At 42.7% G+C, this 14,347-nt stretch overlaps 1 protein-coding gene across 1 annotated transcript in view; it reads left to right on the forward strand.

Annotated features, from left to right (window-relative positions):
• ipo11 (importin 11) overlaps window positions 1-14,347 on the forward strand; it is a 252,986-nt gene that overhangs the window by 204,976 nt on the left and 33,663 nt on the right. The window contains exons 27-28 of the mRNA XM_014171158.2: window positions 546-641; window positions 2,497-2,581. Coding sequence (XP_014026633.1) covers window positions 546-641; window positions 2,497-2,581 — 181 coding nt within the window. The remainder of the gene's footprint in view (window positions 1-545; window positions 642-2,496; window positions 2,582-14,347) is intronic.

Genomic DNA, 14,347 nt, shown 5'->3' on the forward strand with positions numbered 1-14,347 from the left:
CACGATCATCTCCTTTGTTGACGTTGAGTGAGAGGTTGTTTTCCTGACACCACACTCCGAGTGCCCCCACCTCCTCCCTGTAGGCTGTCTCGTCGTTGTTGGTAATCAAGCCCACTACTGTTATGTCGCCTGCAAACTTGATGATTGAGTTGAAGGCGTGCACGGCCACGCAGTCGTGGGTGAACAGGGAGTACAGGAGGGGGCTGAGCACGCACCCATTTTCATATTTGTCCCCTGTGGGAATCGAACCCACAACCCTGGTGTTGCAAGTGCCATGCTCTACCAGCTGAGCCACGCGGGAACACACACAATTCTCAAAGGGACCATTGATCCACCTGTTTGATACCGGACACTGTGGATGATCCAGAAGAAACTGTCTCTTATTGTGTCTCAGTGTGGATATGTTCTGTGTGTTACACTGGAACACAACAACAGAGTTATCTTAAATGGTTGTTGTTCATGGTCTTGTTTTCGTTGTTGTTTTGCAGTTTGTTGTGAATGTGTGTTGATGCAGTTTGTCTTTAATGTGACTTTTTGTGTTCCAGTGTGGTCCAGGAGAAGTTCTGTGGCATCATCAACATCTGTGTGGAGGCGCTGCATGACGTGATGACAGAAGACTCCGACACAGGAACCCTCAAAGAGTACGTCTGACCTGAACGCAACCAGAACACGACCACAGCACAACCACATTATGACCATAGCTTGCCCATAGCATGACCACAACGACAGTCAATAGAACTGATGACAGAAATGGAAATACATGTGACGCAAAATGGATTTAGCCTGATCATTTAAACTGTGTGAACGTGAGAAACAGAATGCAAGAACCACGGTGTCTATGGTTAGAAATCTGAGGGCGCCTACATGAAATAAGAATCAGCGGTAGGAATCTGAAAGACATCAAACCCCAAAAGCCTAGAGAGAAAGTTTGATAAAGTAATGTAATCCCATGAAGAGGAGGTGTGGTGGTTCAACGTAACACCTCTCTGTGGCTGTGCCAATCTGGGGATTTAATGGTGCGTGAAATGGCACAGGGAACAATGGTGCACAGCGTAATAGTGTTTACCCCAGACATATGATAGCAGCCCTAGCGCTACCGATCCCCGCCCAGACAGCAAACTGGCACGTGGAGTTATTTTGGCTGTTGTTGAAAGTTGTTAGGAATCAGCTCTGCGCATCCTAGCAAATGGAAGGTTTCTTGCTTTTATTGTTTGCAAATGCAATAAGCAGACACACTGATGGAAATAAAAAGTTGATGCAAATAGTGAGGGATTACTGGGTAGTTTGTCACCACCATGGTTGTGTCTTTGTATGCGTGTGTGCGTATCCATGTGTGGCTCATTCTCACAAAACTGACATTTGACCCAAAAATCTTGTCATATTTTCACGACATTGCCTCTTGGATCATTGAGATTAGATCTGTACTTATCTATTTCATAATTATTATGTTTTTCGATCAGATATTATGCATTTTACCACAATTTCCACAAAGTTCTCATTACCGTGACAGTCCAAAAATATTTAATCATTTTCAAATATATTTTTTATGTTGCTCCACTAATTAAAGCCTGAGTTAAACACCATTTAAAATGAAAATATTAAAAATGTAATTATACAATTATAATCAAATTGTATTTGACATCTTTACCCAATTTGTGCTTTAGCCTTTTCGGTAATGCGAAGGTGAAGTGGGGTCAAAGGGGTGTTTGAGAATAAGAACCTCATTCTGAATGCATATACATTAAGCAAATAAATGAAGTTCTACTACTTCTCTAGATTGCCATTTTTACAGAAACTTGACAGTGTCCACAGACACTTTGTACGTAATAGATATTATAGTTTAATGTAAACTTCAACTATTATAACCTTTTTTATGATTTATGGACAAACAACAGCAACATTTTGTGTTTTGTTCATGCATGTTAGGTTTTTCTAATTTAACATTTTATAAAAATTACCAGAGCTTTGGGATAAAATGTATTTATAATAAGACACTTTGCCAGAAACTAAACATCTTAGTCCTCAGAATGCTAGTTGATATATGCAGATGCATCATGGTTTTGTAGCTCAATTTGCTATAGACATGTTTAAAACTGGTTTCATGAGAATCACCGGTATAATACTTTTGTGTGTAAATATGTATGTGAATGAATGCGTGAATGTTTGTGTATGCAGCGATATATGGTGTGTATGATATACGAGAGTGATGCCGCAGTGTCGTCAGTGCATCATACGTTTTAGATGATGTCATGCCCTAAGGTTCTCTCCCCTCGAAGACTCTTCATCACAGTCACCATGTCTATGATGCATTCACTACTGCATTATCAATCACGCGGCTGCATGATTCATGGGCCTACCGTTGGGCCATATGTGTTGGCGCATTGTACATGTGTCTGTGTGCGGTGCGTGTATGTATGCGTGCGTAGGGTGCATGTATATCTTGGTACATGTCTGTCTGTCCATGTGTAACTGTGTGTGTGTGTTTCTCTCTGCTAGCTGTATGTTGATGAGCCATTTCGAGGAACCCAAGCTGACTGACGATGAGGAGCCTCCCACAGAACAGGACAAGAGGAAGAAACTGGTGAGTCTATACACACTCACACACAGAGACAGAGGACAGTGTGTCCCGTTAAATTACAACCACAGCATTTTCTCCCCACTGCAGAGCGTGTTGTAATTAGGTTTTTGTTTCAAACCATTGGCAACTTTCTGAGCCATGTTTCTCGTTTTACGTGTGTCCGTCCCGCTGTGTGTCTGTGGACAATCATGGTTCCTCTGCAGGCTCCACAGGTGGTTCACAGTGGGTAAAATAATAACGCTATATATTAAAGAATGACTTGACTCTACCAACCGCCCGCTTACTCTCCTAAACAGGTTGGATAAGTTGGTGTGTTGGTGCGCATCTACGCACAGGGGTGTGTGGGAACGAGTGTATACGTGTGTGAGTGTATGTGCGTGCTCGCATGGTTTTGTTTGCATGTTTGTTTATGTCGGCACTGTGGCGGTGTCCCACAGCACTTATCACCTCAGCCCAGACCCCTGATGTTTCCCCTGAGGGTAAGACAGCCGAGCACAAAGAGACAGCAGCACTATAACACACACACACAGCTGGCACTGCTTTTTCCAGCGCAGCTCCCTTGAAGGATGGTCGCTGTGTTCAGTCTGACTCTTTCTCTCTCTCTCTCTCTTTCTCTCGCTCTCTTTCTCTCTTTCTGTCTCTCTCTTTCTCACTTTTTCTCTCTGTCTCTCTCTCTTTCTCTCTCTCTGTCTCTCTCTTTATCACTTTCTCTTTCTCTCTCTTTCTCTCTCTCTCTGTCTCTCTCTGTCTCTCTCTGTCTCTCTCTGTCTCTCTCTGTCTCTCTCTGTCTCTCTCTCTCTCTCTCTCTCTCTCTCTCTCTCTCTCTCTCTGTCTCTCTCTCTCTCTCTGTCTCTCTCGCACACACACACACACATTGTTGATCTGCTAGCTAGCCAGCAAGGGGAGATCATATTCGTTTTTTTAAGTGTAGAAGAGCGCTAAATGTTCTGCCTTAGATCCCCAGTCCAACACGGGGATATCTCACACCTGCACAGCCTCTCTCTCCCTCTCTGTGCACTCAAGCGTTGTTTCTAGCAGGTGGGTTTGCTTCAGTAGTTGTGTGATCTGGGACACAGCCCCCTACCACCTGTGTGACAGTAATAGAATGGAACAAGGCCCAGTCAGAGCACTCTTAGTCTAGAGTGTAGCAAAACACCCACACGCACTCCTGCTCACATCTCTAGTGCTGCTCGTCGCAGGGCGGAAACCCTTTCCCTAGCCTCCATTAAATAGACAGATTAACTGCGCATATGCACCGCCCTGCGTAGCATTAGACAAGGTCTCAAGCCACTTCAATGGGAGCTGTTTAAAAGCAGCAGACATACATCAACAGGGGGACAATGAGTAGACCTCTGAGGTAGAATGGACAAACTGCACTAAACTGCCTAGACTGACACCAGTCTAACACTAGACACTTGCTCCTCAATCGCTATTTCGATTAAATATTTTAAACATTGGTGTTTCCAGACCTCATCAGACTGCACAATCAACACATTAGCATGCCAGTGAGTGTCTCACCTGCGCAATTGAATAATGTTGTGTGTGCATGCAAGTGTACCCTGTTTGTGTCCTCTGTGTGTCACCTGGCAAAATTGTATGCAACAGTCTGTGAGGTAGCATTTGGCCTGTGTATGTGTAACAGTGTACCTGTTTCTAAGTGGCATGTTTATGTACTGCTACAGTGTCCCATCAACAGTGACCTTTGGCTAAGTGACGTCTGGGGCTCCCTGTGTCCACTCCATAAGCCACGACTCCTGGTTGTACTACAAGTGTAGCTTCACTTATTAAACACTCAAAGTGTGTGTGCGTGCGTTTGTGCCTGTGTGGCGGTATATCCATATTTGTATCCCCTTTGTTCAGGTGCTGCACAAAATAGTGCAGAAAATGTATCATCTGTAACTCTCATTCTCCCAAAGCTTGATATAGTGGTAATTTATGGAAATGCATATGGTCTCGATCTCCATTCAGGGACGTTCAGATGTCATGTATATTGGAGGCTTTAACAAGAGCATGTGGAGGTGTGGTTTAGTTTGTCTGCAAGCAGGTAGGTGTTGTAGTGCCCGGAGGTGCTGCTGTTATGTTTCCCTTTCTCCTCCTCCTCCTCTCCTCTCCTCCTCTGTTTCTCTCCCTCTCTCTCTCTCTCAGCTAGCTGTAGCCTTTCTCTGAACCGGCCTGAAGCTAAATTAATAAACACCATTTAGCACCATCCATCCAACCACTGAACAAGCTCATAGGTGTGGAAAGTTTGTTTTGAAGCTGTTAACAACTCTGAACTCTATTATTGCCGTAGAAGTGCCAACTCGTTAAATCAGTGGGCCTAGGATGGAAATGATCCTATCCTGAGATGCAACACTGCCTGGCTTTGTCAATCATGAATGGATGTCAATAGGAGAATTTTGTGTAAGTCGGGTTACATGCGCAAATTTCATGCCGGGGTTCGGCCCTTGAAGCGTAAGATATGAACATCTCTTCTGATGTAATGTGTGTTTGTGACGCCTGGGTTGGTTTAGATGGAGCAGCCGTAACAGCAGCAGTTCAGTGTTTGTGTGTGTAGGGCTGGCACAATTACCGTTTAACGGTGACATAACCATTTTTGGGGGGGGAACAGCTGGCAGAAGATAGCCAGGCATTCATGCAGTAATATGGACTCTTAAAGGGATAGTTCACAATTGACTGATATTAGCATTTTTTGTGCATCATGTCCAAATAATCTGAAAGTATCTCAAATTGATTGTGAAGCTCAAGAGTCACATAGATGTTTGGAAAATTACGCGTTGAAAATGCAAATATCGGTCCCATGACTTGATTGGGGTTTGTGCCACAAACGCTAAAAGATCAGCATGTGGACACAGTGCCAGGGCAACTAAACCAAAGCATGGATTGCTGTCACACCTAATTCACATACTGCTTACAAGGTAAGCAAACCAATGTCATTGTGTAATTTGGGTGAACTATCCCTTTAACAATGTGATGAAACTTTGTTGCGCCTTGATGAAACTAGCGAATGAGTCTTCGGTTGCCTAGGCAACGCCCCGCACAATGCAGCAGCAGCAAACATAGAAATATAATGTATTAATTAAATTTCTATGGCAGCACATGCAGTCAGGAGCGAAGGAGAGGAGAAAATGTGAGGGGGGAAAAAATGTGGCTGGCCAATTACTGTCATCCAAAATTCCATGACCCTCACAACCGTGTGTGTTGGCCGAGGTTCAACTCTCACCGGTGTGTGTGGTGAAATATCCTCATCTCTCCTTTTCAGTCTCCTCCTCATATTAATTATATATGCTTCACCTCTCGCTGTAGAACCTCAATAATGTACAGACAACAGCCAGGAAGACGGAGTGAGCTCTATCATACCTCCCTTCCCGCCATCACTCCATTCTGCTCTCAATCTCTCTCTTGATTCATTTCTCTCCCTCTCCATTCCTCTATACCTCCTTGCCCTCCCTCCTTACATCTTTTCAGCCATCACTCCCTCCTTCCCTCCATCCGTCCTCCCTCCACCACTACTGAAGTAACTACTTGTACTGTTAATAAACAACTAAAATATATTATTCCACTACTGTTTATAATACAGTCACTACCTCTGCTACTACACTAGTCTCACGTTTTAAACACTAGCCTCTATCAATTTTAACTTCTACACTTCTCCCACTGACATAAAAATACATTTGGACAGCTGAAGCAAGTCACACAATTTTTCTTGCAAAATCTACCTTTCTAGTTCTTTTGTTTTATTCATGCCTGGAGGTCCCTCTGCTTGCAGATGATGGTTGTATCTTTTCGGATGAAAAGACTTCCCCCTGCTCTGCTGTCTGAATAAAAGATGAACAGAATAACAGAGGGATAAATCTGAAGTTACGCTGTGTTGTTCCCCCAGACTTCTGTTGTTTCTTTTCCCTCTTTCACTGACAGACAAACCCGGGTGGAGCGCTTCCCTGGTGTGTCTTGCGATCAGTCTACTATGTGTGTGTACTAGCAGGGTGTGGTCGTTCAGTGTGTGTGTGTGTGTGTGTGTGTGTGTCCAGACTTCTGGATCTCTTGTTTATCCAATGGTAATTTGTGTTTCTACTCCCTCTACCCTCAGGGGACTCTATGCCAGGGCTGTGTGTGTGTGTGTGTGTGTGTGTGGTCAAGGCAATTTGGTTAATGCTTGCTCATTTGTAGTGTAAGAAAACCAGGACTCAGAGTTAGGCCATTATCCAACTGAAATACACACCGTCTTACAAACACACGTAGTCCTAGATACACACACTCTGTCTTTCACAAACACCATACCCTCAGATACACAAACTCCAGACAGAGACACTGTACAGCACTTTGAGCAAAATGGAGAGCGCATCGATAATGGGTGGTGAACAGAGAAAAAAACTGAGCATATAAAGAAGGGATTGAGGAAGACATAGGAACATCAATAGGGGTGGGGGCAGCACTTTGAGACGAGAGCATCAGGGATAGGTGGAGGAGGCAAGAGAAGAGGGAAACAAAAAGAAGAGGATGAAGAATTGACTAGGAGCAGAGGCAGTGGCGTGATGGGCACAGTGTGGAAGATGGGATGCTGGAGTCAGAATGTGGAGTGACAATGTGGGATAGATGGTTTTGTTCAGAGGCTATTCTGTATTTTTAATTTGATATTTACTGTTCAGGCGTGGCACCCCCGTGCAGGACACAATTGTCTGCCTCTTTTGGGAGTTTAGGCCAGGGTAACTGCTATAAATGTAGGATTCAAATAAAACTGGATTTGATTTGTGCACATGATTGTACGTGTATCGGTCTTTTGGAGTGACCTGCAGATGGAGTGATTTTGGCTGGCCCATCTGTGTTTGCCATCAGTGTTTTGACTGGTGTGTCTGTAACTGTATGTGTGTAGCCTCCAAATAAGATTTGGAGCTTGATTGTCACAGTCCTTCCCGCTCCCCAGTGGCAAGCTCCCTAACTGGGTCACATCCCAACCTCCTTCTGGCTTCTTCAGACTTTTCATTTTTGTAAAGTATGTGTCTGGCAGGAAATGTCCCCCGGAGCATGTTGGAGTTAAAGACAGTCTTCTAAATCAGCTTCAAATTTATATTATTAAAGATGATATCAAGTATGAAGTGGAGCAGAAAGGGGACACACACTAAATATCAACTTCAAACACTCTGAAACATAAACTATCAACCTGTCGCCACAGCTAAAAGCATTTAGATTACACATAACCCGTGATATGAAAAATACAACAGTAGAATAGTGATGAGGGAAAAATTGATAGTTGCATATCGGGATATTATTTTTGACAATGTATCATTTTGACTTTCGCAGTATTATTTTTGCGCTAGTTGGCTGTATATGCACAAACTCCAGTAATTTTCTTTCATAGCTTGTTCTCCGTATTCTTTTTAAATGAGACAATATGTTTTAGCACTTTTATTTCCCTGACTGATCAAAACTCGTTCTCTGTTGTCCCTCTGCAAAAGACATATGGTGAGCAATATGTTTGAAACATCAAATTGCAATAAAATCACAATATAGAATCGCAATACATATCGTATCAGCACCTAAGTGTCATCGTATCGTGAGGTCCTTGGCAATTCCCAAACCTACAGTAGAAGAAGTGAAGAAAAACAATATGGTTGAAAACCAGTCGTAATGGGTCAGAGCTGGACTTTTTCAGTGTGTTCAGTTGGATTGTTTTGGTTCTGAGTGGTTGTGATGGCTCTCATTGATCATTCCTTCCTCACACTTTTCTCTGTGGGATCACAAGATTTACTGTCCTCAAACAGAAGACATGGCGTGAAAGAGATGCACCGCTGCTTTTGTTTTGGCCTAAACATCACTGTGTACGCTTCAAAATGAAGAGGAATTATCCTGAAATGACTGTTTTTGTCTCGTAATTTCCTCAAGAGTTTCTCAAGGGTTCAGCTTTTCCTAGCTACCATCTGTTACCTCTAAATAGCAGAAGAAATAGGACACTACTTTTAATGGAAATGTCTTGTGGTATGTCAAATTTATCCCAAATCTCTTTTAACCCAGAACTAATGTCTTGCATAATTGGCCAGATGCTCGATTAAGTTTTGTGTCCATACATATTAAGAGAAGATATGAATAAATGCTAGGAGTGGAACCGGAAAGAGGAGCTCCACCCGCTCTCCAAATTGTGATTTGTCCAAATAACAAGTGACTAAAACAACCTAAGCCCCTGAACTAATGCTGCTTGTTATCACACACATCCCATTTCAGGATGACCTCTACGGTACCAGAACGTTTACATCATTTTATCTCTCGTAAACCGACTGACCACCAGGCTGTCCTTCAAAACCACACCAATCCTGCATTCACCCAATCCTGATTTGTCCAAGTTTACCACTGATGGAAAAACCCAAGCACCAAAACTATTGCTGCTTGTCATCAATTGGTGCTTATATTATAAATACAGATCTATGGTCCGATTTACGTTAACATAGTCTGTCCACAAGAGATGAACTTGCCCCTGATCATTGACCTGCCCAAATAATCCCGTTTATGAACCATAATGTGAATGACAAAATTGGTTATCCTCTCAGATTTTGTCTTGCAGAGCCCCCATTAACTCTTATACTCTGAGCATCATCCACTAGTAGCCTGGTATTGCTTTCCAGTACTCCCCAGCTGATGGGTTAAAGGCACCCGCATACTAGGTTCGGATTGCTCCTAGCAGAACTCAGCAAGGAGATGCAAAGGTTTGTGCCTTGCATACTCCCTTAATAAAAGACCTTAACTTGAAAAGCGAGAAAAAAGCGGCAATATTACTGTTTGTCCCTCTTGAGACTCCTTAGCAACAACATAGCCAGTATACACTTTCCCAAAATAGTCAGAATTAATCTGATAAATCAAGAAATCTGTAATTACGTGAAACAAAAATATAAATGCAACATGCAGCAATTTCTAAGATTTTTGCGAGTTACAGTTCATATAAGGAAATCAGTCAATTTAAATAAATTCATTAGGCCCTAATCTATTTATTTCACATGACTGGGAATACATATATGCATCTGTTGGTCACAGATACCTTAAAAAAAGGTAGGGGAGTGTATCAGAAAACCAGTCAGTATCTGGTGTGACCACCATTTGCCTCATGCAGCACGTAACATCCCCTTTGCATAGAGTTGATCAGGCTGTTGAATGTGGCTTGTGGGATGTTGTCCCATTCCTCTTCAATGGCTTTGCGAAGTTGCTGTATGTTGGCGGGAAATGCACCACACTGTCCGTCATCGATCCAGACCATCCCAAACTGCTCAGTGGTTAACATGTCTGGTGAATATGCAGGCCATGGAGGAACTGGAACATTTTCAGCTTCTAGGAATTGTGTACAGATCCTTGTGACATAGGATTGTGCATTATCATGCTGAAACATGAGGTGAGGGCAGTGAAGGAATGACCCGACAATGGGCCTTAGGATCTCGTCACAATATCTCTGTGCATTCAAATTGCCATTGATAAAATGAAATTGTGTTCGTTGTCCGTAGCTTAAGCCTGCCCATACCATAACCCCACCACCATGGGGAACCATGGGGCACCATGTTCATAACGTTGACATCCGCGAACAGCTCGCCCACACACCAAACACGCTGTCTGCCATCTGCCCGGTGCAGTTGAAACCGGGATTAATCCGTGAAGAGCACACCTATCCAGCGTGCCAGTGGCCATCAAAGGTAAGCATTTGTCCACTGAAGTAGTTTACCACGCCAAACTGCAGTCAGGTCAAGATCCTGGTGAGGACGACTAGCACGCATATGAGCTTCCCTGAGACGGTTTCTGACAGATTGTGCAAACCCACAGTTTCATCAGCTGTCCGGGTGGCTGGTCTCAGACAATCTCGCAGGTGAAGAAGCCGGATGTGGAGGTCCTTGGCTGGCATGGTTACACGTGGTCTGTGGTTTTGAGGCTGGTTGGGCGTACTGCCAAATTCTGTAAAATAACGTTGGAGGTGGCTTTCATACTCTCACACTCTTCACATACGCTGCTGCTACTCTTTATTATATATCCTGATTAGGGTTGCAAATGGTCGGAAACTTTCTGGTAAATTTTCCATGGGAAGTTAAGCCCGGGAATTTGGAGAATTTTGCTTAAATTCATCGAAAACATGTGCTCATAACAGTGAACCTTTTTTGTGGGATATGCACACAAGGCAATTCTAAGTCTTGTGGCATATTTTGGTTAAACTATCACCAATTCAATGGAATTGCAACTCTCTGAATGTGCAGTGCATTCTTCCATCACATGTGCAGTGCACTCTTCCATCACATGTACAGCTGATTCTCAAGGTCTTGCACACTAATGAGATGCTATGGAGCCCACACTACCACATTGTCTGAGCCAAGGGCTACATGCTTTCTGGTAAGTTTTGATTACAATACTGGGTGAATATATTTTATATGACATACATGATTTTTTGTTAACTAGTAAATAGTAGCCTTCAGCAAAGTATGTGTAAATCATTTCTAACTTGTTAACCTGTTGAGGGTAGGGGGCAGTATTGACACGGCTGGATAAAAAACGTACCCGATTTAATCTGGTTACTACTCCTGCCCAGTAACTAGAATATGCATATAATTATTGGCTTTGGATAGAAAACACTCCAAAGTTTCTAAAACTGTTTGAATGGTGTCTGTGAGTATAACAGAACTCAAATGGCAGGTCAAAACCTGAGAGATTCCTTTACAGGAAGTGGCCTGTCTGACCATTTATTGTCTTTCTTTGACATCTCATTCCAAAACTTAGGATCTCTGCGGTAACGTGACACTTCCCACGGCTCCAATAGGCTCTCAGAGCCCGGGAAAAACCTGAATGTCGTCATTCCAGTCATTTTTGACTCAATGGAGGAACGTAGTCAAAGAAATGCTGATGAATGTCTTGCTCGAGCTGTGTATGCAACTGGTTGACCTCTGATGCTCACAGGCAATGTGTATTGGAAGAGATTTCTGAATGTTCTTCGCCCAGCATACACCCCTCCAACCAGACATGCTTTATCTACTAATTTGCTGGATGCAGAGTTCAAGTGAAGGTCAAGCAAATCATAGAGAAAGTAGTCTGCATTGCAATCATCTCTGATGGGTGGTCGAATGTTCACGGGCAAGGAATAATTAACTACATCTTCTCCACCCCTCAATCAGTATTCTACAAGAGCACAGACACAAGGGATATCAGACACACCGGTCTCTACATTGCAGATAAGCTGAAGGCAGTCATCAATGACCTTGGACCACAGAAGGTATTTGCACTGGTGACAATGCTGCGAACATGAAGGCTTCTTGGTCTAAAGTGAAGGAGTCCTACCCTCACATCACACCCATTGGCTGTGCTGCTCATGCATTGAGTCTGCTCCTCAAGGACATCATGGCACTGAAAACAATGGATACACTCTATAAGAGAGCCAAGGAAATGGTTAGGTATGTGAAGGGTCATAAAGATATAGCAGCAATCTACCTCACAAAGTAAAGTGAGAAGAATAAGAGCACCACATTGAAGCTGCCCAGCAACACCCGTTAGGGTGGTGTTGTCATGTTTGACAGTCTCCTGGAGGGGAAGGAGCCTCTCCAAGAAATGGCCATATCACAGTCTGCCGATATGGACAGCCCCATCAAGAGGATCCTCCTGGATGATGTATTTTGGGAGAGAGTTGTAAGCAGCCTGAAACTCCTGAAACCTATAGCAGTAGCCATTGCATGGATTGAGGGACACTGCCATCCTGTCTGATGTTCAGACTCTGCTTGCAGATGTAAGAGAAGAAATCCTTAATGCCCTGCCCACTTCACTGTTTCTCCAAGCAGAGGAAACTGCAGTTCTGAAATGCATCAAAAGGCGTGAAGACTTCTGCCTGAAGCCCATACACGCCGCAGCGTACATGTTGGACCCCAAGTATGCTGGCAAGAGCATCTTGTCTAGTGCAAAGATCAGCAAGGCCTATGGTGTCATCACTACCTTGTCTTGCCACCTTGGCCTGGATGAGGGCAAGGTTCTTGGCAGTCTGGTGAAGTACACTTTCAGGCAAATGCTTTGGGATGGAGATGCAATATGGGATTCGTGCCAACATATCTCATCAGCCACCTGGTGGAAGGGACTTTGTGGATCTGAGGCTCTTTCCCCTGTTGCCTCCATCATCCTCCATATCCCACCAACATCAGCCGTCTCAGATCACAACTGGTACTTGTTTGGGAACACACACACCAATGCACGCAACAGGCTGACCAATACAAGGGTTAAAAAATGGGTTGCCATCCGGTGGACATTGAGGAGGTCCAGGGAGAGGACATGGAAGCCTGAGGGGAAGACAACCAAAGCTTTAGTTTCTAGACTATCATTTTACAGATGTTTGTTAAAAAAAATTTGGGGAGATGCGATGGATCATTGGGGATCATTCAATGTTCAGTGAAATCATCCCATGTGAAGAGTCAACTCATTTAATTAAAGTACAATTCGAAACTAAATATATATTTTTTTATTGGAAGTGTTTAATAATTTGCAATTATGTCTACTTATGATAAGGTAAAAGGTTTATGTTTCTGTCTCCATATAATATGGTAAATATATCCAATGCAAAAAAACATCTACATTTAAATTGTATTAATGTTAATTTCCATATATTCCCGTTAATTCCCACGGAAAGTTTACACCACCTGAATATTCCCCAAAATGTGCAACCCTAATCCTAATTGCCTAGTCACTTTTACCTTACCTACATGTACATATTTACCTCAACTTCCTCGTACCCCTGCACATTGACTCGGTACTGGTACTCCTTGTATATAGTCTCATAATTTTTTTTGTTTATTTGCTTTTTTAGTTTTTTGCACATTTCTTTTTAATTCTGCGTTGTATGGAAAGGGCTCGTCGGTAAGCATTTCACAGTAAATTCTACACCTGTTGTATTCGGGGAGTGTGACAAATACAATTTGATTTGGCTTCGACTTGCCTCAAGAAAAAACTGAAAAAAAGCAGAAAAAAACCTTGCCGAACACCAAAACAAACAAAAAAGTCACAAAATGACATCATAATATATGCGCAAACTCTTTCGACTTGGAAGCATACGAGTACAGTTGGCAATGGCTTTTTAACTTTACCCTGTACCAGGTTATTTTTGTCAAAAACCTAGTTGCATTTGCCAGGAGGCTGGATCTTGGCCAGCAAGACAATAACCCCAAGCACACATTAAAATCCACAAAGAGATAGTTAATTGGCCACAAAATCAACATTTTGCAATGGCCATCTCAGTATCCGGACTTCAAACCCATTGAAAACCTGTGGTTTGAATTGATGAGGGCAGTCCATAAGTGCAGACAAGGAATATCAAGGATCTGGGAGGATTCTGTATGGAGAAATGGTCTAAGGTCCCTCTTTTTCTCTGAGCAATTGTATTCGTATAAAATAACACTTTCACAATAATCTTTTGCATTCAATATAGCTCAGTTATTTCAATTATATTTTAGTAATTTTTGCTCATCTTTATCAAGGGTGTCAATCATTTTAGATCTCACTGCAGAGTAAGAACTGGGTCTTTGTGTGCTCAGTGGAAATTTGCACATTCACATTTTAAATGGACACCATTAAGCAGGAAGAGGACATTTTAATAATAAATCATCATAATTATCTATTAATACCCTATAATACCCTCTTCTCTCTCGTAATTTAGATAAATTATCCATATAGCTTTGGGTCTGAGAATGGAGTGTTTGTGTCCAGTTTTAACTTTAAACGTTCATTAGGCCATATACACAATTCAGATATAGCCTAGTATTTAATTGGCTGTAGGGGATG

This window comes from Salmo salar, chromosome ssa24, assembly GCF_905237065.1.
Source record: "Salmo salar chromosome ssa24, Ssal_v3.1, whole genome shotgun sequence".
Lineage (NCBI taxonomy): Eukaryota > Metazoa > Chordata > Actinopteri > Salmoniformes > Salmonidae > Salmo > Salmo salar.